General features: G+C 39.0%; 2 protein-coding genes across 4 annotated transcripts in view; one reads left to right on the forward strand and one right to left on the reverse strand.

Moving 5' to 3' along the window:
- Positions 1-13,474: 13,474 nt before the first annotated feature.
- Positions 13,475-22,347, reverse strand: SHOX2 (SHOX homeobox 2). 2 transcript variants are annotated; one of them, XM_066600336.1, is made up of 5 exons: positions 21,827-22,347; positions 18,794-19,002; positions 17,410-17,467; positions 16,958-17,046; positions 13,475-15,205 (listed from the first exon to the last, which is right to left on the reverse strand). In XM_066600336.1, the coding sequence occupies exons 1-5, from the start codon at positions 22,113-22,115 to the stop codon at positions 14,948-14,950; spliced, it is 903 nt and encodes a 300-aa protein (XP_066456433.1). In that variant the 5' UTR covers positions 22,116-22,347; the 3' UTR covers positions 13,475-14,947. The 2 variants fall into 2 exon arrangements, with proteins under 2 accessions (XP_066456433.1, XP_066456423.1); XM_066600326.1 differs by having other exon boundaries at positions 13,475-15,241.
- Positions 22,348-25,606: 3,259 nt separating this feature from the next.
- RSRC1 (arginine and serine rich coiled-coil 1) overlaps positions 25,607-27,798 on the forward strand; it is a 300,880-nt gene continuing 298,688 nt past the window's right edge. Inside the window, exon 1 of one of the 2 annotated variants that reach the window (XM_066600346.1) lies at positions 25,607-25,704. The gene's annotated coding sequence lies outside the window, so the exon portion shown is untranslated. Of the gene's footprint in view, positions 25,787-27,798 lie in introns of both variants that reach the window. The other variant, XM_066600354.1, reaches the window with a different exon arrangement.

Here is a 27,798-nt window from a genome sequence, read left to right on the forward strand (position 1 = left end):
TTTAGCTGTAGGTATCGGAACACTTCTACAGGTGGCAAGTTATATTTTTCCTGTAGGGAAGGAAAAGGAGTGGGTCCATTTATTGAGAGCAATTGGTAGACTTTGATGAGGCCTGATCTCGTCCAATTCCCAAACGATGGTGACTCCATTCCCGGTGGAAACATATGGTTTCGCAGGAGTGGCATGAGGTAGGTGAGGGAAGTTAGCTTCCCTGAATACTTTATGGAGTCCCAGATATGAAGGGAGTGGCTAGTAATGGGATTACTAATTAGGGGCCTATGTTTAGGCGGTATCCATAAGAAGGATTCGGTAGTAAGGGGGTGTATTTCAGTTGCTTCCAGGGATACTGGGTGCAATCTGAGCACTAGAGGATTTTCGGTGTAGCACAGCGTCCTTCAGCCTAGTAAGAGACTGTGTGAACTTCTCCAACTGTTCTCCTATTCAAGTGTAAGTTGCCCACAATGGGAGAGAAAGCACCAAGCTACTATACCTCTATTGACTATACTCATCACAAAGCTGTACCAGTTAAAGTGCCAATAACCACCAAGTGTGTTGTGCCTCTGTAGCTAAGTGCATACAGACTGCAACTGCAAGTTGCATCCACAGACTCAAGTCCATGTGCTGTCCAATATACATAGACACAGCACATTCACATGCATTGGCATGTCCTATTTCTCATCTGTGGAACAAGCAGAAATAGGACAGGCCGTGAGTTTTTAACGCAGATCATGGGTGTATAGCTTCATCAACTATTATGGGGCCGTGTACTGTCTGTTGAATTACATAGAAAAACACACGGCCCCATAATACGCTATCTGCACCTAGCCTCAGTGAGAGAATAAATATTTTATTTGCAACATAAAGTGTCTGTGACATTTCAACAGGACATAGCACCCCTTTCATGTGTTTGTCAAGATTAGTTGAAGGTCATGTTTTGGATTTTTTTTTCCTTGATACCAAGAACCTGGTCCTGAGGGCTGATAGACACCTTCCAGACTGGAAGGAAAACATTCAGCAGACAGAGACGTAGCGAAGATGTAACAATAAATCATGTTTAAAAATAGAAGTTAAGTTTTATTATTAAGACCACATCATAAAGAAATATGACTCAGTGACAAAACATGAGTGAGTGTGTGATTCATCCTGTTCTACAAATAATAAACAGATACAACAACATATACATAATACATACTGTATATTACTGTGTTGTATCTATTCACTGCTCTTTAAAAAAAAAAAAAGCCTACCCCTACTACTGTCTTGCACATGATTAACTGCATGTTGCTAAAACATGTTTGACCTGTGGTTTAGCATTTTATATAAGGGTTACGCTGTAAATTGTTAATTCCACAGAGTATTTAAAAGATATTTCCTCTTTATCAGCTGGGAAATTTTCTAAATATGTTAATTTTATGGGAAAAGCCTGACTACTCCACACTAAAACATGCCAGCAGCAATATCATCTACAAAAGTACAGTATAAATAAATGACTGCGTACTATGGCAATAATCAGTTCTCTTTCTTTAATAGTTCTCAAACTGTCCTTTACCTTTTGGATTGTTATAGATTTATCATCAAGGGAAAGACCATGTCAACCACAGAGCAGCACGATACAATTACAAAGTAGGACGCATAATTGCTATACACAACACCATCTGCAGTGTAGGGTAGAATGTTATCAGCTCAGAAATCCATATTAATATCTAAAGTGTTCCATTCATACCGCTGGCTGACAGTCAGAAGAATTGCTTTCATTAGGTTTTTCATAGCGAGATCTTAGAATTGATCACTTTACATAATGTCTGAGATGCAGCACAGCTAGTTATTTATAACACAGCCATACAATTTAACCCCTCAGCGCTGGGGAATATTCAGAGATTCTCATAAGATTAGTATAGATTGTATTTTAATCCTTTCTAAATCTACCATGCATTTCACTATATGCCAATATATACTTTTGTATTGGTGCACATGTTGATTGATAACATGAGTGGGTAATCTGTAATACTGACAGATCTCTGTTGCAGGACATGGCTAAAACAATGACATAGTGTGACCCACAAGCCAATAATCTTCACACCTCTGTATTGTGCATCACACTCTTCTTCACTGGCCCATGGTTTACATCTTTGCTAGAAACAAAGGCCTGAGCTGACTGTTTGTTAATGATCAAATAAAGAGTTGATCCAGTTTTTAGGTTCTGCACTATAGTGTCCGGAGTGCTAAAATATATATGAGCTCTCTTTATGTGTAAATTTAAAGTATTCGATTGACAGTAAAACTATGAAAGGGGTTTTCCATCTCATAAAGTAATGGCACATCACTGGAGGTATCCTAGGATTAAAGGGACTGGCAGCAGGGATTTAGGGCTATGTCCCCTTCAAAGATTTTGCCTGCATAGTAACCATTAAGATCACCCGCTGCACAAGAGAACTGCAGCAAGGCACCTTTCACTTGAATGGATAGGTTCTACAGTTCCCAACACAACCACTGTGCAGAGAAACATCTGTGAATAAAATGCAGCCACTGGGGCCCCTTTATTTTCAGAATTGGTGAGAGTCCCAGCAATCACTTATTCGAATGTGAAAGCATAGCAATACATGCCATTACTTTCTGAGATGAGAAAAACCCTTTAATACAGAAATTTAAAATGAAAAAAATTAAAATCAGACTATGAGGGTACTGCATAGTAAAAGCATAAAATACACTAAAATATTATCATTAAACTGTTTTTTTTTTTCATAAATACCAGAAGGCTGTGTACATTTTAGCACTATGACTTGCACACTTAATAGGGCCATGACAGCTTTGACAGGTCCATTTTGAAGTGGATACTGACGGATCACATTGAGTAATAATTTTTATGCAAAAATAGCACTGCAGACTATTTTCATTCTTGCTATCTAAAAGCAATGGAAACCCAATGAAAGAGAGACCAGCTTTGTACAGAGCCTTACGCACTTTTAATGTTTCTGCCATGCCCCCTGTATGAGCATGGTGTCTGCACTATCTACTAAAGTGCATGATTGAACCATATACAAATACTTTTAGATTGTAAGCTCATACAGGCAGCATCCTCTCTACTGTCTGTTTTCAGCATTTAGCATTCTTAATCCTTGTTTCTTCCCCTAATTGGAAAGTGCTGTGGAATATGTTGACACTACATAAAAGTTTTCATTGTTATATAATTATGTGCCCACTAAATTTGTCCTGAATGTTGAGTTCTATTCTGAAAGTTAAAGTGGCTCTCTACTCAAGAGCTCAAAAACTATATTTAAATCAGTACTAGAGGTGAGCGAATCTACTCGTTTCGAGTATTTACTCGATCGAGCACCGCGATTTTCGAGTACTTCAGTACTCGGGTGAAAAGGCCGGGGGGCGGGGGGAGGCGTGGCGGCGCGGGGGGTAGCAGTGGGGAACAGGGGGAGCCCTCTCTCTCTCCCTCTCCCCCCCACTCGCCGCTGCAACCCCCGACTCACCCACGGCGCCCCCCGAATCTTTTCGCCCGAGTACGGAAGTACTCGAAAATCGCGGTGCTCGGGCAAAAGAGGGGCGTGGCCGAGTAGGCTCGCTCATCTCTAATCAGTACCTATATGTGATGATCACCTGCTATTTATTGTCCTCAGCTCTTGAGGCTTGGATGCTTTTTAGCAGAGTTCCATCTGTGATTACAGTTTATCTACATTGTGTACAGGGATTCTGATGTAGTCTGAGACACGCCTCCTGTCTCATTGGTTCAAGCAGGCATACCTCCTGTCTTATTGGTTCATGAAGACCTATCTCCTGTCTCATCATTGGATCAGGCTGCTGCTGTCTCCTTCCCCTACAGCTCAGCCTCCTCAGAATGGCTGCTTTTTATAAACAGAGCTCCACCGCAAGTTCACCAATATGTTGGTACATGACCAGCTGCTTTCCATCACAGTAAAGGCAGCATGATTGCAAACTACAAGAAACTAAACCTCTAGTGAGAAAAATGAAGTTAGCAGGTGACTGCAACACATATACTGAGGCAAATTAGCCTAGCAAAGGGGAGTCTGGATGGTCACCTTAAAAAGAAACTAGTTAAAAATAAATGGCATTATTTATTAGAGAAACTTCCAAACTATGCAGAGAACAATTCAGTAAAAATGTACTTACTTCAGAGGTGTAAGTATAAAGACGTAGAAGTTGCCCTCCCTGCTGATCCACTCCATATATTTGACAGGGAAAAGAAGGCCAGCAGTTTCCAGCCTTGGAGGGTCCGGTAAGAAGGCTTATTTTATGGGTCTTCCTGTTATCAATTGCTTCCAAACTTTTGAATATGCACCACTACTGGACATGCTCAGTCTTGCTGAAGTCAGTGACATAGCTATTTCCTCAAATAGTAATGCCCACTTGACTGGAGACATCACAGCCGTCCAATCAATTTCAACTTATATAATTTTATTTATATTAGCAATACTGCAAAGGCAACAAGATGAACATGTTGTAACAAAGATTCTGATTTCTGGTAGTCATATTCATGTTAAAAAGGTAATTAATGGTGTTGTGCATAACAGTATATATATATATATGAAAACCAGGAGTATGACAACGGTGGATGGTCCTTAGGCAGGCACCCTGGATGGGTATGAGATGATGGACTAAGGCATGCTAAGGCGTTAGGCCTGTTGGTTAGTTATTTACAAAAACCTATGTTATTTAGCAGCCAGACGGCTAGAGACTTGCATATATATGTTCATGTGCACTTTGAGGTATAACAACAGTGTGAACATTGTGTTATGAATCACGTTGCTTGACCACAATAAAGAATGTATAAAGTTTTTACTAAACTTTTGGCCTGGTTTACTGGTGTGCAACCATCCATTAGGTAGAGGAAAGGCAGTGATCCGATGAACTAACAACCCCCAAGTTGCCACATACGGTGTTTTACTTGCGGGCACAAGAAAATGGCGCACATCCCTGCTATGGTGTCCTGAAAGGCCTGATGTCCTGTGGTGAGTAGAAAGTTATATGTTGCAGTAAAGAGCCAGGAAGGCTGAACGCTGAGTGAACTGCATGTGGGAAATCTGCTGCTGGCACTGCAGAGATTTTAAGGGCCGAAAGCCCAAGATTTCAGAGACTCTGTGACTTTCTTTACTGTGGACACCAGACTGTCACTGCTGTGGGAGTGAGCTATAGAGCTGCTAATGCATAAGATGGCTAAGCAAAGAGAGGTAAATGAAAAATTCAGAGCGTGGTTGGAAGCTGACCGTGTGGCTATAAGGACACAACAGGAGGTGTCCCCACCAGAGGACTTTTACAAAGGTCCAATGTGCTGTTTCTCTGGAGGACAACTGGAACAGAGATCTGTGGCTTTGGGAGACAAGCAACAGGAGCGGTGTTGGGGCGGTATGCAAGTGGGCTTGGGCATTTCTGAATGTCCAGTTACAGGAAGCCAAGTTGTTCCCATAGGAGAGTGTTGCTGACCACAAAGCCCAGTGTCCTGAAAAGGACTATTGCGGTTACTGAGGGTAACAAATGTCGACAGCCGGTAACTGCCACAAATAAAGAAAAAGACTTCTGCTGAAGATGCAACAATGTGGATGCACACCTGAGTGTCCTCTGGTCAGGGGGCCAGTGAAGTTAGAGACAAGGACATGTAAGTTGCTGGTTGGTGGAAACTCAATGCTGGTAGAATTGGATCCAAACCAGGAGGTTTCCAGAGTCGTGTCTAATGTACTGCAGTTCATCACGACAAATCCTGAAACTGGTAAAACAGTGCTTATCAATTTTGGGACTGTGTATGGAACTGTTCATTCTGGGCAAAGACTTTTCATACTTCTAGCAGTTGTGGGAGGGAGGAGATTATGTACAGCCTCCTACAAAGTCTGCTGTTCAGCAGTCTAGTCAGCCGAGCCAGAAAGAAGTCTCTGAGCAGTTGATGGCTGGAGTTCCACTATCTGATAATGTGAACTGTGATCAAGGTCCTACATTTGTGTGTCCTAAGGAGCTGCAGTACCGCATGACAAGTCTAAAGGGTGGTGAAACCATTCCAGGGTCTGGTAACAAGGGACAGCATGGACTTGTAAAATCTGATGGACTCTGTGTTAAAAGTGTGTTGCAGGATGTGTCTATTGCAGAAAGAGCTGCTAGAAATGACACAGAACAAAAATATGATATGATTGCAAAGTCATGTGATGTGCTTAACATTTTTTCTTTGTAGAATAGTGCAATGGAATCTGCACAATGTGAATTGGTGTCTATGAAAAGCATGTATGTGAGGACTAGCTCAAGTGTGCTTCTAATGGTCAGATTAATGGGCAACCATGAAAATGTGCTGTGTGATGCACAGGATGTTACTAAGGCTAACCCAATAGATTCTGCCATTTTACTTCAGTAACAAGAGAAGGGAAAGTTGTTTCCTGCTGTTAAAGATTAGGCTGCTTTAGTGAAGGACCAGTGTAGCCAATTGGCTCGGGAAGAGAGAAGCAAAAATCAAACGTAAAGCAAAAGCAAGACAATGCTTTTGATTCCCGGTCATTGTAACAAGGCTTGTATAAAAAGTCTGACTTTTGCTTGAAGGAATGCTGCCTTACAATAGGTGGCACTGTGGAGGATTTATTCCATCTCCCTTATTTGCTTGTTGGAGAAAGGACATGAAGTTTCCAGGGCAAGGTAAATAGTACTTATGAGGAAGTTGAACAGATGCAGCATAAATTTCAGCAGGTCTGCGAGCAGTTGGAAAGCCAGATCACCCAACTGAAGCCGGAAAAGGGTATTCTAAGAGATGCTATGGGCTCAGCCACTGACTAGATGGAAAGCAAGCAATCCAATGAATTTACTAAGCTTCATCAGGGCTATGCCAGAATTGAGAAAGAAAAGAAACTGATGATGAAGGAAAAGGGGTAACGCATGCTCAGGTTGCAAGAGTAGGAAGAGAAGACAAGGAGGGCAGAAACTGAATTATCAGAGCAGATTAGAAAAGAGTTGGAAAAAGACAGAGCAAGAGCTCTGTTAGAAGCAGAGCGACTGGACGCCGATCGCCTCGCTGCACTCTGTACCAAAGAAGAGCTGGAGCGGCAAACAGTTGATCAAATGAAGAACCTTGAACAGACTGTTGCTGGACTGAAGACTCAGATGCAAAAAGCAGAGAGGAGATGGAAGAAGTTAAAATCTATCTAAGGGAAAAGATGTCTGATTTAGAAAGGAGCCAGCAAGACTTTCCAGGAAAGCTGATGGCTTTAAAGTTTGCTGCGCAAGCTCTGGAATTCAGCCTGATAGACACTGTAGTGACCAACCAGCAGCTGGAACAGAGAATCGTGCAACTTATGGATGAAGGACAGGATGATAGCCTTCAGATTCAGGTGAAGCCCCCAATATTCCGATGCAGAAATACCGTTCTCAGATCCAGGCTCACTCATCCACTCAGTTATGGTGAATGAAAAAAAGTTTGTAGAGAAGGAAAGGGAAGTAAAACAGATGGAAAACTTCTAGGCTCTAGAAGTGCTAATTCTGCAAACAATAGAGAAGAACTCAAGGACCTTAGAAAACAGAATGAAGCGCTGAATGTTCAGATACAAAAGTACATTGCACAAATATAAGCCCAGGTTTCAGCATTGGCCACTGCTGAGCAGCTGCAGAAAACCAATGGAAAAAAAAAATCGATAAGGCAGATGAAAAATGCTGTTGCTTTTGAATAAGCCAATTTTACAAAGAGTGGAGAGGAACTAGAGACACTACAGAGAGAGATCCTATTACTGAAGTCCGAGCTAAATAAGGTTCAGGGACTACAGAAGTCTAGGTATATGTTCAGACAGCAAGTAAAGCTCATGAAGACCCAGTTGAAGATGGTGAGATGTGTGACAGCGGAGATGATCCATGCAGAGAAAAATGGGCTTTCTGTGAAAAGAAAGGTGGAGAGTTGCCATAGTCCTGAACTGCTGATACCTAAAGATAAAGCCAAGCCATTAATGTCTGTTGTTGTTCCTGAGCTAAATGAAGATGCAACAGTGTCTGTAAAATCCATATTGAAAGTGGTGACAGTGCAACATAAGGTTGCTTTGAAAACTGTTGGAAGCAAAAATCCCCAAGCTAGGATCTTTTGACCCCCCTGTGGGGGTGGGGTTGGGTCCTGTGATAAGACCTAAGGCCTTGATCAACGGGGAAAATATTTAGGAGCGCAGTACCAAAAATGACCTTTAGGGCGCTGAAGAGCAAGCTCTTTGAGAAAATGTCCAGCGGAGACAGAGAACATTGCTATCATAATGACAAAAAAAGGCAATTAAGCAAAGAAGACAGACAGACAATTATAACCCTTAAAAGTGTATGTCTGTGTTATAGAGAAATTGCCAAGAAAGCCAAGGGGGAGGTTAGTACAGTTTCCTATCCAATCAAAAGGCACTTGGAAACTGGAGGAAACTCTGACAGGAAGAGTTCTAGCAGACCAAAGGTTACTACAAGATCAGATGACAACTTTTTGAGAGTCCACAGTTTGCGTGATTGGTGCCTCACAGGTCAAAATCTTCAAGCACAGCTTAATGCAGCAAAATAAAGCAAGTTTCCATTTCACCTGTGAAGAAAATACTTCTATCTGCAGGTTTGACAGGTAGAGAAGCAGTAAGAAAGTCACTGCTAAGATTACAAAGTAAGAAAAACACTTGCCTGAGCCAAGCAGCACCTCCAGTGGACTACTGAAGACTGGAGAAAGGTCTTAAGGACTGATGATTTTTGTATGTTGCCAGGTAAGTGCAAGGCTGGTTCCTGAGTGTGTGACCCCAACTGTCAAACATGGAGGAGGAAGGGTGATGGTCTGGGGCTCTTTTGCTGGATCAAAGGTTGGTAATTTGCACAGCATGACTGGCACAATTGACAAAATGGGTTACTACATCATTTTGATATGCCAGGCAATACCCTCTGGTGTATGCCTAGCTGGTCAGGGCTTCATAGTACAGCAAGACAATGATCCAATGCATACTTTTAGGTTATGTCAGAACTACTTAAAAAGACAAGAAGAAATCGGTAGACTTCAAAAAATGGAATGGCCTGCACAGTCTCCAGACTTACACCCTATTGAGCTTGTTTGGACAGAAGGGTGAAAGCAAAGCGACCTACAAGTGCAGCACATTTGTGGGAACTTCTGCAACAATGTTGGGAAAGAAATTTCTGAACAATATCTGAATGGAATTGTAGAAAGAATGCCTCAATTGTGTAAAGCTGTTATATCAGCTAGTGGTGATTACTCTGAAGAATCAAGAATCTAGATTCAATTTGGTAAAAAAAAGTTAATCTGTTATTTTTATTCATCTTAACTTGTTTGTTCATTTCAAACTACATTTGAGACATTAAACTGTGTAAATATCAATCAAAACTCGAACAAATTGAGGTGTGGTAAAACTTGACTGGTAGTGTGTGTGTGTGTATGAAAAATCTTTTAGTATGATTTCAACCAAGCATTTTCTATGGTATCTAATGTCATTATTTAATATATGGGTGCTCATATGTTAGTAGTGTAGATGCAAGCTAAACTAGCCAATGTAATCTAAGTAATCACCTGTTCTCCACCTTTAACCCCTATTGGGAGGTATGAACTTTCCCAGTTATATTCCCAAGTTACAGCCTGGACCTTCCTATTAGCAATAGTTTACAAGCATGCAGGAACCCAGAAAAAGGTATCAAGTTATGGGACATAATCACTGTTTTTGTATGAGCAGAACTTAGGGAAGACCAAACTCATGCATGTCCCTTATCGAGCAATGGTGGTCGAATAGGCTTCAGGAAGGAAAAGACGTCAGGCGCAACTAGGTTCATATTGAGATTACATCGTAAGAAATGGTACCGCAACTTTGTAGCAGTACCCAATAACTGGGCTAGTGTCCTGAGTCTAAATTTATGGATCAGCCTTTGACATTGTGCATTGTACAAATTCTATGCTCCTTGCCTGAGTTTGACCAAACTCAAGAGGAGACGAGAAATACCATCAGTGGGTATACAGAATAACCTGATTTAATTTATTCCACACATTGCCATATTATGTCACTAATATGATTGCTTGCTGTACTGGATTTTCCAACATCTGCATCTCTCATTATTTGCTAATATAAGAAGTGTGAATAGTTGTGTAACCATGTCAAATTAGCTTGAATAAGTAGTGGTAGCAATGGTGGTGGTAGCGATAGTATTAGTAGTAGTACTTAGGAGTTTTAAAATGCCATATTAGAAATAAACCATTTATTAAAGGATCACTCTTAATAAATGGTGCACAACTGTAGATAAATAGTGAAATTTATAAAAGCACCTTTAATGTCTACTGCTTCTACAATTCTCTTAGAGGGTGTACTGTGCATGCCAGGCTCTATATAAAAATAGAGCCATTTCTCAACATTTTTATGGCTCTGTTTATAGTTTTCCCATTGGACTGTGACCAATGCTAGTTCTTTCAAAAAAAAAAACATTGCACAAATAACAGTGAATGGGACAAAGACGAAAAAATGAAGTAAAACAGTGGTTTCCTTTTTTTTCCTTGTGGCATAAGAATCTACCAGCTTTTAGATGTTGAAGGACAGAAAATCTACATGATCAATAATATCTCATGTTGCATTTGGTATTCCTCTATACTTTATTTTACCACATTGTTGTCTGAAGTCCAGTGCTTTTCAGTAACACCCATGAATATCTTCCCTACATGAACTCTTAGGTCTAGTTTACATTTTGCAGTTTTGTGCAGTTCTTCATTTATTTTTAGCCACAAGCAGGGATGGAGACAGGATCTTATCTCTAAGGTATGCAGAGGTAGCAGTTGCACCCAACCCCAAAGTGCCTAAGGGGTCAAAGACCTATCCTGTACACAAGAAGGTGCCAGCATTATAAATGCTGAATGCTATTTTGGGGCCTTGTCACAGATTTTGCATTAGGAACCAAAAGCTTCAAGTAACACCTCTGGAAGGGAGTCTAAATAATAGCGTAATTGAAATTTTTGTATCTGTCCATTCCTATCTGGCTATAAAAAAAGACACTTGAAAATCCCTTGCTAGCAATTATCTCAATAGCCTATTGGAAGAAATGATTTTGAGATCGTTCTGATTCCTGTGTAATGATTATTGTGACAGAACCTAGACCTATCGAAGGACCTTCTTCACTCTGATTGGTCAGTCTGACCTAATTCCTATTAACCTCCAGTTATTCGACCTAACTTTACTTCTTCTCATTTTTTTAGTCAACAGTACAACCATTCTATTTTTATATACAATATAATGATTCTTAAAGGAATTCTGTCACCAGGTTCATGAAGTTTGACTCGCCGCTGACCTCTAAGTCATAGATGCAGGCCTCACCAGTCTCTCCCCACCCGCAGCATCCAGAGTGACATCTCTCTATGCACAATAGGAGAGAGAGCTGTCAGTCTGCAGGATGTAGGTGGGGAGAAGCCGACACAGCCCACCTCGGTGACTTGGAGTTCAGCTCCGCGTCAAATTTCAAGAACCTGGTTACAGTATCCCTTTAAGCTCCTCTCACATGACATATGGGAAATTCACTCTTTCATACATATTGTGTTCTCAAAAGGATTATATTTTGACCCAAAAGAATGGAAAAACATTCCCTTCTTACATGCTTCCTCTCTATAGTGTTGAGATCAATTTTTTTCCTTTTGATAATATATGTATTGAAAGGCGGATCTCTCAAAGATAATTTAAAAGAGACCGTACAGGTAATTGTACCACCATCGGTGGGTATGTACATTTTTGATTTTTACCGGGAAATGTAAAATTTCATACACATGTTATTTAAAGCACAGTAATTCCTAGAGGGAAAAACTGTCTACTCAAAGTCATCTACCGTATACCCCAACATATATGAGATGTATAGAAATCACGTTCATGCAGTCTTTAAACTTAGATTGTTGTTATTATTATAAGTGGTCATTGGCCTATAATCCCATGTTCAGTACTGCAAGTATCTAGGGACGGTGTTTAAATTAAATATCCCCCGATTCGCACAAGAGAATTAGAATTCTGCATGTGAACAATCCTGTTTTCTTGAGCTAGGGAGAGCATCAGTGCACACATAGGAAGCTTATGTGCTAATAAAATGATTGTCAATGGTTTCAGGCTGTCTCTCCCTGCACGCTGTGGATCATTCTTTATGTAAGTATTTATGTAAAATGCCTCTAGTAACATGCATGAAACTCTGCCCGGCCTGATTCATCACAGCACCAGGCATAAATTAATCACTTTAAGCCTCCTAAACAGCTGCCATGTACTGATTTTGAAGGGTGGGGGCGAAGACTTCCAGGGTAATTTTTCTTTTAAAAAATAAACTGTATTAACCCTTAATTGATGAGTTATTGAATGACTTTGTAAGAGATACTATTGAAAGACAAATGCTACAATCAAATGAGGAATTCTAGTGACCTAACCATTACCTTATAAAGACATCCTATGCAATATTAATATGGCAAGACAAATGCTGTATTTCTAAATGTGTTTTTTTTTCTTCTATTTTGTACCCCAGATGTGAAAAAGGGTGCAACTAATCAATTGCAGTATTGTAAGATATGGATCATTTCGCTGAACATGTAAACATACAATGAATGGTGTTTGTGTATGACAGGATACATTTAGATTACAGAATGGGATTCTATGATGTGTCACAGAACATGTTTAGAGATGTGTTGCAGAATTGAGGGCTCAAAAACAGTTGCAATTACACTATTGCTAAATGATTGGTAAACCATTATTAAATCAATTAAATACATGCATTATTCTTTAGATTGTCAGTTCTACAGTGCATGATCCTTTCTCCATTACTAGCAGGTAGGTACTTTATATTAATGTGTTCCATAAATATAAATGGTCAGGATTAAAATTTATTTTTAGAAATGATGTTACTGCTTTCATTTAGTAGGAATCATACCCAGATTTGTTATAAAAATATTAAAAATTCACTTGTTAATGCAAAAAACACTAATGTGAAATTGCCCTGTGTCTTTGCCCCATTGAAATGAATAGGATCTGTTGATTAATCCATAAACAGTTTTTTCCACAAAAAAGCATACTGCAAAAATATTAGTGTTGATGTTCCTTGAGTGAATCAACTTTCATTTTAATGCACTCTACCATAAGTAATCGTGATTTCCACTGTAAGAGTTTGATGACCATCACAATCCATTTTTGAAGAACATTTGTAGTTCTCTCTATTCACATGTGAATGGTTAATACCTATTTGCCATTTTTTTTTGTTAAGCCGTACTATATAAATGTGTAGAATATCCTTCCTAAATAATAATGGTTAGAACTGATGATGAAGATTTCTTTTTCAATTGTTCAGATGATGTATGTGATCATCTCACATTATATTACGCTTTAATATAACAGTACTCTGGTTAATATAGATACCAATCTATGTTCTCTGTATAAAACTGCTACCAATTGTATAAGACTATCCAACCATTCAACCAAAAACAAACTTTAGCATTTTAATTCAGTTTTGACAAGTTTTGTATTTGAAATTACGTAGCCAAAAGTGGTTAACAGAGATGAAATAAACCTGAGTGATTTCTTTTAAAATATATTGTACCAACATCAAATGTTATGCAGCAATAACATACAAAGTGTAAAATAACTTAAAAGCACACTGAAAATGGAATATATAAATAAATTGTTTTCATGGAGAACAAATAGTTACAAAGCCCGCCCATCAGAGTTCATTTCTAGGAGAGCTTTCCTTCCCCCCCACCCCTCACTCATATCTCCAAATTGTGTTTGCTAGCAAACTGTAATTACAATCGCCACTTCCACATTAAATATCTATATGTATTCAAAATAAGGATCACAAAGTACTTGAATAGAATACACCTCTGCTGAAAAGAAAATGCTAACAAGTAACTATTGAGTCACAATGTAACCAAAATAAATTTTGTTCATGTGTATTAACATATTTTACATGTAGCCAAAGGCTAGCATGGGATGTGCATTAATTATTATCTTTAATACAGTACACTCCTGACCAATGTTAAAGAGTCAAATTATATCTCCCCTTTGGATCATTGTTTCTGTTAAAGAAAAAGGTTCACTTCATTAACTTTTTGAATACCAGATATTTCCCAACAAACCTATGTCACCAAAACACATCTTGGTGGGTGCCTCTAGTACACCAAAGGTTAAATGAAATGACTATATGTCATGCGGTCTCTTACTTCTTCAGGACTGCAGGTGACAAGCAGTGCCTTATATCTTTTTCTTCAACTAAATTGAAAGATGAAGGATAAGTGAATAGAAACTGCATCAATGAAATGAGAAAAATACATGCAAACCAGGAATTTGTTGCAGTCAGTTGTACATTTTGCCACTAGAAATAAGCAAATAAATAGTCTTTATTTTAACTCTAGTCATTCTTCCAGAAGTGTTGGAGCATTCCAGAAGATGATACACAAGGAGGCCCGCCTCACTTGTAGTATTCCTTGTATTAAAGTGAACTCTGCACAAAAGGGTCAGTGTCAAAACTTGGGAACTTCCAAACCTCTTCCTTCTTATTTTGCCCTTGATAATAGATCACATCTATTTTTTTCTTCACTTTTCTTCTCTTTAAGTTCCACAGTACAAAATGTGTGCACCCCATCCCCCATTTTCACACACATCAGCATAAAAAATTTTAATATATAGATTATTTAAGAAATATAATTACTGCTTTGTCTCTGTGGTCTCAGTGTCCATACGTACAAGGTCTTAGGAGCTATTTTGGTCCAAGAAAGTTGAAGTTATATTGTAGGTAGTGATACCATAGGGAGGACCAAGGTCTCAAATAAAAAACGTTTTCTAATTTAAAGACATTCAAGACTGCAGCAGCCTCTTCATCAGATGAATTATGAGCTCTTCTTGATCCCTTGAAGGTTTCAAAGAGGGGTTTGGCTGTGATTGAGACCATTTCATAAATAAACAACTTAGGGTATTGTCTGTAGGACCCCAGAATTTGAGGTCCAAAGCATTGCCAGTCACAGCCCCAAAGCTGCTGCATGTTTTTTGGCTTTCAGTCTGAGGTCTGCAATACTTGAGTTTTTGCTTGTTGTCTTGGCAGCTGCAGCTGCAGCAACTACTGATGCAGCCGTCGCCGTCTCTGCCGCCAACGTTGCCAATGGGAGACCAAAAGGTGGAGCAGGGAACATCATGTATGGGGCGTGCGCTGTCAGATGAGGGTGTAGATGGTGGTGAGCATGTGCCACAGCACTGTCCAGCTGCAACTGTGCCTGAACCTGGAAGGACAAGGATGGCACGTTGCAATGACTATCCTACAAAATAGTATTGCAGGCAAGCAAGAGCCACAAGAAGAAAAAAAATAACAAAGTATTAACAAAACTACAATCTACTAGAACTGAATGCAGCATATTCTGTCAACCTATGGGATCTTTCCCACTGGCCGGAATTAGGACACAGGACGTACAGCAAGCCACTGTTCATTCCACGGTAGATTACCTAAAGATTTTAATGTGGAATTAAAACTGGCTTAAAACCCGCCTGCAATTCTGCATCAAAATCTGCAGTTAGACCTGCGGATTTTGGCATGGAATTCGACAGTCGTGGATTTGGCAGTATCCTGTGGCATAATTCTGGCCTGTGTGAAAGGTCCCTTTAGCTGCTATTGGGCTGGTGCAGTTTTCTAAAACATAAAAAAAAAATTATTCAGTTAATAGATATAAAAAAAATACATTTTTCTTTTGTTACAAGCCCAACATTCTATTGATAAACACATAACCAGAAGCTAATTAGCTCATAGATTTATGTCTTATGACAAAAATGCACACAAACATCAGAAAATATGGAGCCGAAACTGTGCACTAGTATTATCAATGTAATGCTAAGGTTACCTACTCCTTTACTAAGGGGCATAGCTGAAAGACTCAATATTGCAGCATACATATCTACTCTTTATGCTATTTACAACAAAAATAGCCTTGGGGTGCAACAAATGTATAAAATGCCAACATCATAACTAAAGCAAATATGTTGTATAAACTACAGATTCAGGGTTAGGAAATTCTGCAATTTTCAACTATTCTTCTGTATATTTTTCTTAGTTGTTCTAGAAGTATGTTAATATATTGAATTGAGATGTGTATACGTCTTTTTTTTAAAAAAGTCTACATGTATTCCAGACTTTAAGCTACATCTGACAAGAATGTATCTCAGTAAGGTAACATCAATACATTTTCTAAGTTGCCATTTATCAGATCCATGTTGACAAAATCAGCAACCAGCACCACAATAAGTAAAAGGTATTGATAAACACATGAAAACAATCAATCTGAAGTATAATGGGGAAAAATACTCCAAACTTCAACAGCAACTTAGGGGTAAATTAACAATGTGGGCAAAACAGATTTGAATATTTAATTGATTTGTTTCTTTTCTGCTTATTACCAAACAAGAAAAGAAAATCACTGGTGCATAAAGAACAGCAGAGTGCTGCCTTGCTTAGACTCATAGATTATGTCTCAAATGAGCTTGAGCAAAAAAAAACATGAATAAAGTAGATTGATTTCTTAACTATCTCTTAGGCTATAGACTGTTAAATACTCCATACACCTACATAAGCATCGATTGTGTTGAAGCAGACTATTGGCAGTAATAGCTAAGTATCTGAGGGATGGTAGTTGTAAATGTGATGGGCAAACAAGAGTAGTGAGCACAGAAAAAGCAGGACAGGACACCCTAGTGTTAACACTTGTGTCTTGACATTGTAGTCAGATCTCTGGTTTGCAGTGATGTCATTGTCTGTATAATTGAGCTGCATGTAGTCACTTTATTAAATATTAACAAACATGCTTTCAGTGGAACCATTACATAAACAGTGAATGAATCTGTCAATCTCCTGCCATGGCTATTTCTGGACAGCACACAACTTTATCTGCTGCCTTGTCTTTCCATCCACATCAGCTTTATGATGAGGAGGAATAAAGATCTGACCAAAGACAAGCATCACACAGAGTGACATATAATGTACTTGCCTGCTGAAAGGGCATCCTCAGTGCTCCCACATTGACATAAGGTGCTACACGACAAGCTTCAAATTGGCTCCCTGCTCCTATAAGAACTCCTGCAATATCAGAGAGCAAGATCAGATCTGCAGGACCCCACCTGTATATGCAGAGGTCTCTAACATAGCAGTGCCTCCTCTCAGAACTGAGATTACAGCTCTGCTGTGCACTGGTCACACAGGCAAGAAGGATTCATGGTATCAAAGGAGATATAATGCAACATTTCATTATATTAAATAAGAAAACTACATAGTATATATTTACCATATATAAATTGTATACATTTGAAGTACTAGGTAATTGCATTAATAGACCGAATACCGTTACTAAATACTGCTCTTTACATTTGTCGCACTGCATTTAATTACATAATTGTATTATTTTTATATCTAGATGTACAATATATTATTTTATAAATATACCTTTATGCAGCTGGTTTTCTTGTTTTCTGCATTTTGCTCTCCTATTTTGAAACCAGACCTGAATGAAACGAAATACATGTAAATACAGCTGTGAATTAATGTGGCTCTAATATACAAGGCTGTATAAGGCTTGAGTGATGTATAGCAACTATGCCAAGAAATATTACATGTATGCATATGTGATCATATTTTCTAAAAACTGAATAAGTTTAGCGGCTCTACAGTGCGGGAATCACCAGTCTGTAGCCCTGCTGGAAAGTTTAGGCTGCGCCTCTGTGCATCACACAATAACACTCACTGCTTAATTGTCTCATTATTATGATAATCTCATTGCTTCCCTCAGAGAATCGCCCAAATCAAGAGCTAGATGCTGAAAGCAGGCACATGAACACATGCACATTGTATACATGTACTCATACTCACATCATAGACAGATAAATGGACACTATAGATAGATAGATAGATAGATAGATAGATAGATAGATAGATAGATAGATAGATAGATAGATAGATAGATATGACATACAGTAATGAGAGAGATTTCCTGCATGAGTATGAGATGCATATGTAGATATACAGTCAGTGACATCACAATACACGTAGATACATGATCAACAGCAGTTTATCTAAATAATGTAATGTAATAGAACTTCACAACTATAATCGTATTAATTAGTACAATAACTATGTTCCACCGACAATAGCATGAGCCTTATCTTATTTCCTAGACTATATACAGGCTGCTCCACACACACACAGCTCCTACAACCACAATCATCCAATACCGACTGTAATCATTACATGAAACTGCGCTACATGATATAACCGAGGAAAATATTATCTATGACCCGTCCTTCCATTATGCATAATTTGTATTTGCCACAAGAGAATACAATAATGAGACAAGAAGAATAATGACACAGGATCCTGTTCTATATACCATATAGCGCAGAATGGAGAGATCATATAGTATGTGGCGACAATCCTGCAGCAGGAAACAGTTCATACATGTTAGGAGGATCAGTCTCCAGTGTTGGTTCTGACTGTAGCTTACAAAATCTGGTAAATGAGGGGATATTGCTAAACAGGGGAGCAAAAGCAATAGGCGGAATATACAGAAGCAATAGAAAGGATTCTCACGCAGTGGAAAAATCTGCAGAAATTGAATGCAAAGAGATCTAATACAATAACGAATTTAAAAGAATATAGTAAAAAATGAATCGAAAAAATATATATCCATAAAATAATAATGAAGTAAAGACGATAATACAGACATATGTAGGAGAAGGGTTTAGTGGGTGAATGGAGCAGCAAGCGCTGGGCATACATGGTGGGACAGATAGAGGAGCAGCCAGTAGTATGTGCAGCCGGCTGAAGACAGTACCTGCACTCTGGCCTCGGACAGCCCCAGCCTCTGGCTCAGCTCTTCCCTCATGAAGGCATCAGGGTAATGGGTCTCATCAAACAACCGCTCCAGCTCGTTCAGCTGCTCCAGAGTGAAGTTGGTGCGGCTCCTTCTCTGCTTAATCTTCGTTTGCCCCTCTTCCTCCAGAACCTTCATGTCCTCCTTCCGTTCCTTCATGTCTGGGGACACTGCATAAAATAAGGGGACACTAGTGATGAGACTGTGACCTTATGAACAGCAGTACAAAAGACCCCCCCCCCCCCCCCCTTCCATATACCTATTACAGCACATCCAATTATAATAAGGCACTCACTCTTCACTACTCTCTATATGTATAATACCTGTCCCTGTCACATTAGGAAGATCACACTAGATAACCCAATGACATTAGGGGCTGTAACCTGTCCAGTATATACAGACACAAGTGCTTATATATATCCAATGATGGTGGAAGGCACAAAAAAAGTACAATTGCAACGCTTCCCATAGTTCAGTGTGGTGGCCACCTGCATGTTCTTCATACGCTGGAATTCCTGTACATGCAGGTTGTCACTACACTGAACTGTTTTAAGTAAATCAACCCTGCAGAAACTAATTGTTTTATATTAACATGTTCTTATTGTAGCAATAAAACTAAAATATTTCAAATACTCTTCAAATGTAAAAAATAAAATAGTTGGCCCTAGAAAAATCCCGGGCCTGCATGATCATAAAGAAATAGTGGCACAACAGGTCCTGGGTCTAGCAGTGCGTGTAGGGAGTGTGCGGGCACGTGTGTACAGCTGTGTATACCGCCGGCCGCTCAGCACCGTGCACATTTGTTTAGGAAATGATTTCCGGGAGTTGCTCTATGTGCCAACTAATTCTTCTTATTATCCTAACAGGCAACTCCAGCGCTGACATCCTGTGCCAGTCATGATAGGCAAATCCCTGCATTGTCCTCAGATTTGATTATACAAATGTATCACATCATCATATATGTCCTCTACTATACAGTCTGGCAGAAATCAGAGAGAGGTGTCCTCAAGTATTGTCTTCATTTATTTTCTTTTAGATTTTAAGACTATTACTATCTAGACTTTATTATTAGCATTATTAACGTTACTACTTGAATTACTACAAATATAGTTATTAGTATTGTCGGTATAAAATGTCACATAAAATTAATAGATACCATTCATATATACATATACTTATTTTGCATATGCGTGTTTGCAATACACACACACACACATATATATATATACATATATATATATATATACATATATATATATATATATATATATATATATATATTCTATCTATATACGTATAAACGTTTTAGGCAGTGGTGGAGGAGATGCTGAAAAGTAAGGATTTTCTAGACAAAACTAGAAGTTGTCTGATTGACCCCGGATATATCCTGCAGCAACGACTACAAACATGCAACCAATGTCATTAAGCTCTATTTTCAGAAGAACAAGAAGTCCTGGAAGTGATGAAGTGATGATATGGCTCCCACAGAGCCCTGATGTCTACATCATCAGGTCTTTCTGGGATTACATGAAGAAACAGAAGGAAGAAGGATTTGAACAAGCCTACATCCACAGAAGATCTGGGCTTCCTTCTCAAAGATGTTTGGAACAACCTTCTCGCCGAGTTCCCTCAAAAACAGTGTGCTAGGGTACCTAGAAGAACTGATACTGTTTTGAAGGTAAAGGATGGTCACACCAAATATTGATTTGATTTGGACTATTCTTTTGTTCATTCAATTTGCATCTTGTTCATTGACAAAAATAAACTATTTACACTGCTATCCTTTAAAGCATTATTAATTGACAGCATTTTTTCCCACAACTGCCTAAAGTTATATATATATATATATATATATATATATGTGTGTGTTTGTTTATATGTATATATATATATATATGTGTGTGTGTGTGTTTATATGTATGTATATATATATATATATGTGTGTGTATATATATATATATATATATATATATATATATATATATATATATGCATGTGTTGATTATTTATGTATGCATTTCTTGTATAATAAAACAGCCGAGAATACATGTTAATTGAAATTGAGTCTTAAAATAACAGTTGCATTTATTTGTGCACTATATTATCAGATTTATTAGGTATTATCAGTTTATCTCATATCTATCCATTACTATATTTCTGTTCTATATACCCAACAGTGTACTGTAATGTATCACATCATAAAACAATCATTTACCGGCATGGTGATTATTATAGTTATTAATATTTTGTATAATTTATTTAAACTCATAGATTATGTCTCAAATGAGCTTGAGGGAAAACGCACAACTAAAGCAGATTGATTTTTTTTAACTACCTCTTAGGCTATAGACTGTTAAATACTCCATATACCTACATAAGCATTGATTGTGTTGAAACAGATTATTGGCAGGTGTGTAAGTCATTGAAAAATAATAATATATAATAATTATACTTAAACACTTCCCATGGCCGATATGATTAGTTTAGGAAGAGAACACGAGTAGTATGCAGTAAGAAGGTTTTGGAACAATTTCACTCAGTTTCTCAGCAAAGACAATTATCAATATTATAGGTGTTATTGTCAGCATTATCCCATATGTTAATGATCCAGAGCTCAATGAGATGTAGGTAGGAGTGCTGTGCCGCTTGTCATTAGTGACTGCAGCCAGTGTACTCTGCACATATGGTGCTGTAAATAATTCATGGACAATCTCTCACTCTCCTATATACAGCTGTAAATTGTGCTGGGACATTTCCTGGGGCCATCACGGAACTTTTACAACTGGTATAAAATATTATAGCGTCCAGTATCTGTCTATCTATTTATCTATATCTATCTATCTATCTATCTATCTATCTATCTATCTATCTATCTATCTATCTATCTATCTATCTATCTATCTATCTATCTATCTATCTAATATATCCATATCTGCACAGCCTTGTACATCTTTATATACACAGGATATGATATAGTTTAATGGGAATAGTTACCCTCAGTCAGCTTGGGGCTGCTGCTGTCCCGGATCCTCTCGGCGGTGAGTTCCAGCTCCAGCACCGGTGACCTGGTACCACCTCCACCACCTCCACCTCCTCCGCCACCTCCACCCCCTGCTATCCCCCGGGTCACCGGTATCCCGTCCTCTCGGAGCCCCTCAGCACAGGCCTGCTCCTTTCCCCGGGCCGGGCCGCTCTCCAGAACCTCCCGGTAAGTGATCATCTCCTTCTTCTCCTTTATCTTCTGATCAAACGATTTGGACACAAAGGCAGTGAGTTCTTCCATAGTAGTAATGATAAGGAGCGGGTTGTTCTTCCTTCCAGGCTCCTCAGTGATGATAATGATAAGATATAGGGAGAGCCCCCCCAGTCAGTGCTCAGCACTCCACACACATCACACAGGGATGAGCTATTGAAGTCTCACTATTTATACTTTGCAGCGCCTGCCCCTTGTCCTCCCCTTGTAAGAAGTAGGAGAAATCCCCCTGACTCCCCTGCAGCTTCCTAGTGCGGGATCACTGGAGCCCACAGCTCCCTCCACACCACCAGCACTGCTGCCAGGGCTGCTATTGGCCACTAATGAAGACAACGAGCCCTCTTTAATTTACTTGCAGCCCCTGCTCTGTGTCCTGAGTGAGGAACACAGAGGGGAGATGGGTGGGCTGGGCCAGCTATGGGAGGGGACACAGGCAAGACTGGCATATCTCTGCCAGGGCAACACATCACAACTTATCACCCCCATTGGGGTCTACTTCACCCTCAGGGTCATCAATTGCAGAATTGCTGATTATTGACTCAACACATTCTGCATCATTTATATCTTGCTTATTCTCCAACGCTGTGCAGGTTAAATGTAACAAATGGGGGCAAAGGCCAACGACCCTGGTGGCCAGGGACAGGTTATGTTATTGTCACCAGCAGAGCTCATACTCACCACAAGATTTCATTTGTCACCTATTAAATATTAAAGAATTGCGGTTGAATGTAATACATTGTATCCTAATAGTTACATAAACAATATCATTTCATAGTAGAATCTGTTCATGTGTGACAGATCTGAATGATAAACCAAATACCTGTGATGTATAGGTGATATTAATTAATATTAGCATTATTATTATATTACTTTTGTTTTATTTGGATACCGACTTTGATAAGAAAAGTAAAATTCTTTACAATGTGTCCGGCTGAAACGAATTTCTTTTTGCAGGGTGATAGTAGAGGAAGTGTGATCTTGTAATCACTGCAGATATTAGTGTAGTAATACATGACATTATTAATACATTCTATTAGTAGAAGCTGTGTACAGTATGTACAACACTTTATCTCCAGCATGAAGCAGAATGAATCTGTGAGCTCCATACAGTCCTGTGGATATAAGGACCCATCCGTTCATTACACATCTATTATTAATTGTCTACAACTCCAGCTGCTGGGATTGATTATTCCCCTTCTGACCCTTCCAAATGCAACAAACCACAGAAGAGTATTTATAGGTAGTCACACCAGGACTATTACTAGAGAGCAGAACTTGAACTTAGCCCACCACTTGTATTCTAGTCATTAGCTATCGCTATGGCATATTTGAAGTCTAGTGACCAGTAATATTCTTCATACTAACAGCTCCAATAAATACATATAAAAAAATAAATGTAGGTGGCAATCCTTAAAAAGAAAGACACACACGTGTGTGTGTGTATATATCATAATTTATATATATATATATATATATATATATATATATATATATATATATATGTGTGTGTGTGTGTGTGTGTGTGTGTGTGTAATTTATGATGCAGCAAAGCAAGTGTTTTAAAAAATAGAAGTGTTACTAGTTTATTTGTGTTAAAGTGCGAAGAGAATAGATTAAACAAAAGAGAAATCTAAAACAAGTCAATATTTCTTGTGTTTTCAAACAACTTTAATTCTTCTGGGGACACTTGCAAACAGTTTTTGAAGGAACTCATCGGGAAGGTTGTTCCAAACATCTTGGAGAACTTACCAGGGTTCTTCTGTGGATATAGGCTTGCTCAAATCCTTTTGTCTCAGGGCTCTGTAGGACTTCTTGTTCTTTTTTTAACACTTAAGACAGTTCTTACTGATATTAGCTTTATGTTTGGTGTTATTGTCCTGCTGCAGACTAAATTTGAAGCCACTCTGATGCCTTGCTATTGTTGAAGAAATTCTTACTTTGAGGCATTCTTTCCAGACCTGCCTTAATCTTTCACACAGTACTGCAGATATGAATAATATATATACAATATATACATTGTTATGGTGTACACACTATCCAGCTATCGATATTTATTGCTGAATATATATATATATATATATATATATATATATATATATATATATATATATATACACATTCTTCACTAACCGAACCAGGCTGTGAGAACCGAATTGGTCCGAAGAGAGCCGAGTATAGCCGAGCGTGAGGCTGCCCTGGTGGGGGGTAATGATAGAGACATCACTCACCTCCTCTACTCGTCAGCTACTGTGACGGGACTCAAGTCTGTCCTCAGAGACCACAGAGAGAAGTCACCAACTTATTATCATCAATCATACATAAATCACATGTAACTGGGATCAACAGTCTCTTACTCTCTAGAATTACAGATCACTTGTCATTCAACTTCACATGATGAAGAAAACTTTAAGTCAAATGATTAATAATAATCCAAATATAATTCAATTTTATATATATATATATATATATGTAAGTGTGTAGTGGTAAATACTTTGAATATATAATTATTATAGTAATTAATCAGCAAGGTGTCATAAAATAATTCAGAACATAAATATATGATGCATGATAATCACCCTATCATATAATAATTCATAATCTAAATATATAATGGTAGGATAATGATCCATACTATAGACCGATGTGTCACTTTTGATGATCTTTATTATACTCGCTCTTCTACTGTTGCATGGATTAGTCTACAAGACCTCAGCTTATTATTGATTTTAGGTATTGATTACATTTTGGCGATGATCTTTGGTTTCACGTGTACATTATAACTGAAATGCATTTTCATGCTGACATATAATGTGGTTCAGGTGAGGAAGAGAAAGGGGTCCATTTTTTTATGTCCACTTCTATATGATATGATTGCCGTGGTTACACTAATACAGCTGAACTGGCAATAATGATGAAATCATAGAGTACCATGCAGCAGGGAGGTTATACTCGGCACACACATTTAATAAATATAGATATTTATTATTTTTTATGAATCAAGATGGATCACAATTGATCAGACATTATTATCATAAGACCACATAGATGTACAACTAGCCAGAAATTCAGTGTAAGGTAGAAGAGTATGGGGGGAGGGGGGCTACAGATACTAATGTGTAACAGGGGATTTTAATGAATGAATTAAACTAAGGAGTAATTTTGACAGTTTATATTAAAATAAGTGCAGGTCATCAGAATATAAGATAACGTTTGTAGATATGTAGATGTATGGATCAATAGATCTATCTACCTACATTCTATATCCATCTTGCATGGCAAATACATAGTAATCATTGCTTTTGTTATTGCAGATTATATACAAGTATACAATATGTAATCCTGTGGATAATAATGTATATATAATAGCAATCTATGACACAGCTCGCCCTGCACAGTCCCTCTACTACAAGCATAGAGCACAGCAGTATTATATCACTGCTACAGGACTGCGGGGATCTACTACGCGACCTGTCCCTGGTTCACAGCGCGAACGCCGCTCATCGATTGTTCCGCCTTCGTTTACTTGCGCCTGCCTGATTCAGCTCGATTGCTCGGGTCTGGAAGTATGTGTACAGCGTGGGACAGGTGAAAACAAGAGCGCCGATAGCCGCTGTTTCCGGTAGGTGAGCCCGATGCTTGGTCCTGTACCGTATAGTCATTGACGGGGATGTGCAGCCAGGCTGCCGCCGTCAGTGTGCGGGGTAAGGCTGCTGTTTTCGCTCCTGGCAGCCTCGCTGGGCCTACGCTGTGTGGTTACAGTGTGCGGGGTGTATAGTGGTGGGCATCACGAGGGGCTGCCGTGTGGTATGATGGGTGAGGGCAGTGCAATTTCTCTATTGCTAGCTTTCAGTGCTAGTGTTGGCATTTCCACCACACCATACTGGTTATACTGGCAGGAGTGCTGGGCACAGTATATATGATACAGCTTCTGCTGGGGGACCTTATGGAGACTGGTGTGCTGACTACCCATCGAGCTAGGGGTTGGCATAGTGTGCTGTGTGTCAACCAACCTGAGGAGCTGGCATAGTGGGCTGGGAACCTTCAAAGCTGTGAGGATGGTGTAGTAGCATGTGTGCCCACCAATCTGGGAAGATAGCATAGTACTATATGTGCCCACCAATCATAGGTGATGTCAGAGTACCATCTGTGCCCACCAATCAGAGAAGGTGGCATAGTGGACTGTGTACTCACCAGTTTGGGGAGATACTATAATGTGCCTATGGCATAGGGGGCTGTGTACCTACTAATCTGGGGAGATGGTATAGTGTGCTGTGTGCCCACCAATCTGGGGAGATGGTATAGTGTGCTGTGTGCCCACCAGTCTGGGGAGATGGTATAGTGTGCTGTGTGCCCACCAATCTTCGGTCATGGCTTAGAATGCTGTGTTCCCAACTTTTGGAGTGGGTGGCATAGTGGGTTGTTTACCTATCAATCTTGGGCGATAACAACATAGTGTGGTGAGCTCTTCAAGCTGGACGTTTGGCATAGTGGGCCACAGCCACCAATCTAGCGGGATGGTATAGTGTGCTGTATAGCCCTACATATTATGGCATTTAGCCCGCACTAACGCACGTTGCCAGGGCTGAGCCCCACCGTGTCTATTCATACCCTGCTTTATAGCATCCTGTGTACGCTGTGAACCTGAAGCTTTCATGTCTGCATTGAGAAAGTTTTAGCACTCTATGTGATTATGGGCACATTATTATGTAAATTAGCATCTTCACACTGGCAGCTAATACTAGAAAATAAAAAAAAAACAAAAAAAAACCAAGAAAGCAAGCCGTCAATCAGTTTAGATAAGTTGCAATGCGGTCAGTCCTTGTTAAGTGGCCACATGGTCCCTGCTGAAACTTTTCTAGAATGTTCATCCGCCACCGGTATGAAGTTCTGCAGAGTCTCAGCTTGCTGAATTGTTTGTTTGAGGCACTAGAACCGTTTGCATAAAAGTCACTCCTTCTTCCCAGAGGTGGTTTCGAAAAAATCCAAGTTGGTGTTGCCACTGTTCTCGATCTAAGCAAGCTAACTCACTGACATTTTATCAACATTTTGTGTAGAATTCAAAAATCTTGCAGGTAGGGCTCCATAAGCATTGGTGTGGTGGTTAATAAGGCCCAACGTTGCTGATAAATGCCGCAACAAAATTGTCCACAAGTTTAGGAACCATTTTCTTAACCCCTTAGTGACCAAGCCTGTGTGCGCCTTAATGGCCAGGCCAAATTTTGGAAATCTGACCTGTCACCTTAAGATAGAATAACTCCATAAAGGCTTTACATATCCAAGTGATTCTAACATTGTTTTTTCGCCACATGTTGTACTTCATTTAGGTGGTAAAAATAGACCAATAGAGTTTGTGTGTATTTATTAAAAGCACCAAAATTAGGAGCATTTTGAAAAAATTGTCTTTTTTTTCACATTTTCAATTGCAATATCTCAAATATGTGAAAAGATACTGTACAAGTTTTTGATAAGATATATATTTCCATCTGTTTACTTTATTGTGGAAGGACATTGGGAAAAACTTCATTTTTTTAATCATTTAAGAGATGTACAGATGTAACATTTTAATTAACATTTTGAGGAACATTTTGTTTTCCTGCACCAAGCCAAGATTGTAAAGGTGCATAGGTGTCGGAATGATAGATACCGCCACAAATGACCCCATTAAAAACAAAATACACATTTTAATGTATTCACTGAAGGGCATTGTGAGTAC

The sequence above is a fragment of the Eleutherodactylus coqui genome, chromosome 1 (assembly GCF_035609145.1).
Source record: "Eleutherodactylus coqui strain aEleCoq1 chromosome 1, aEleCoq1.hap1, whole genome shotgun sequence".
Taxonomy (NCBI): Eukaryota; Metazoa; Chordata; class Amphibia; order Anura; family Eleutherodactylidae; genus Eleutherodactylus; species Eleutherodactylus coqui.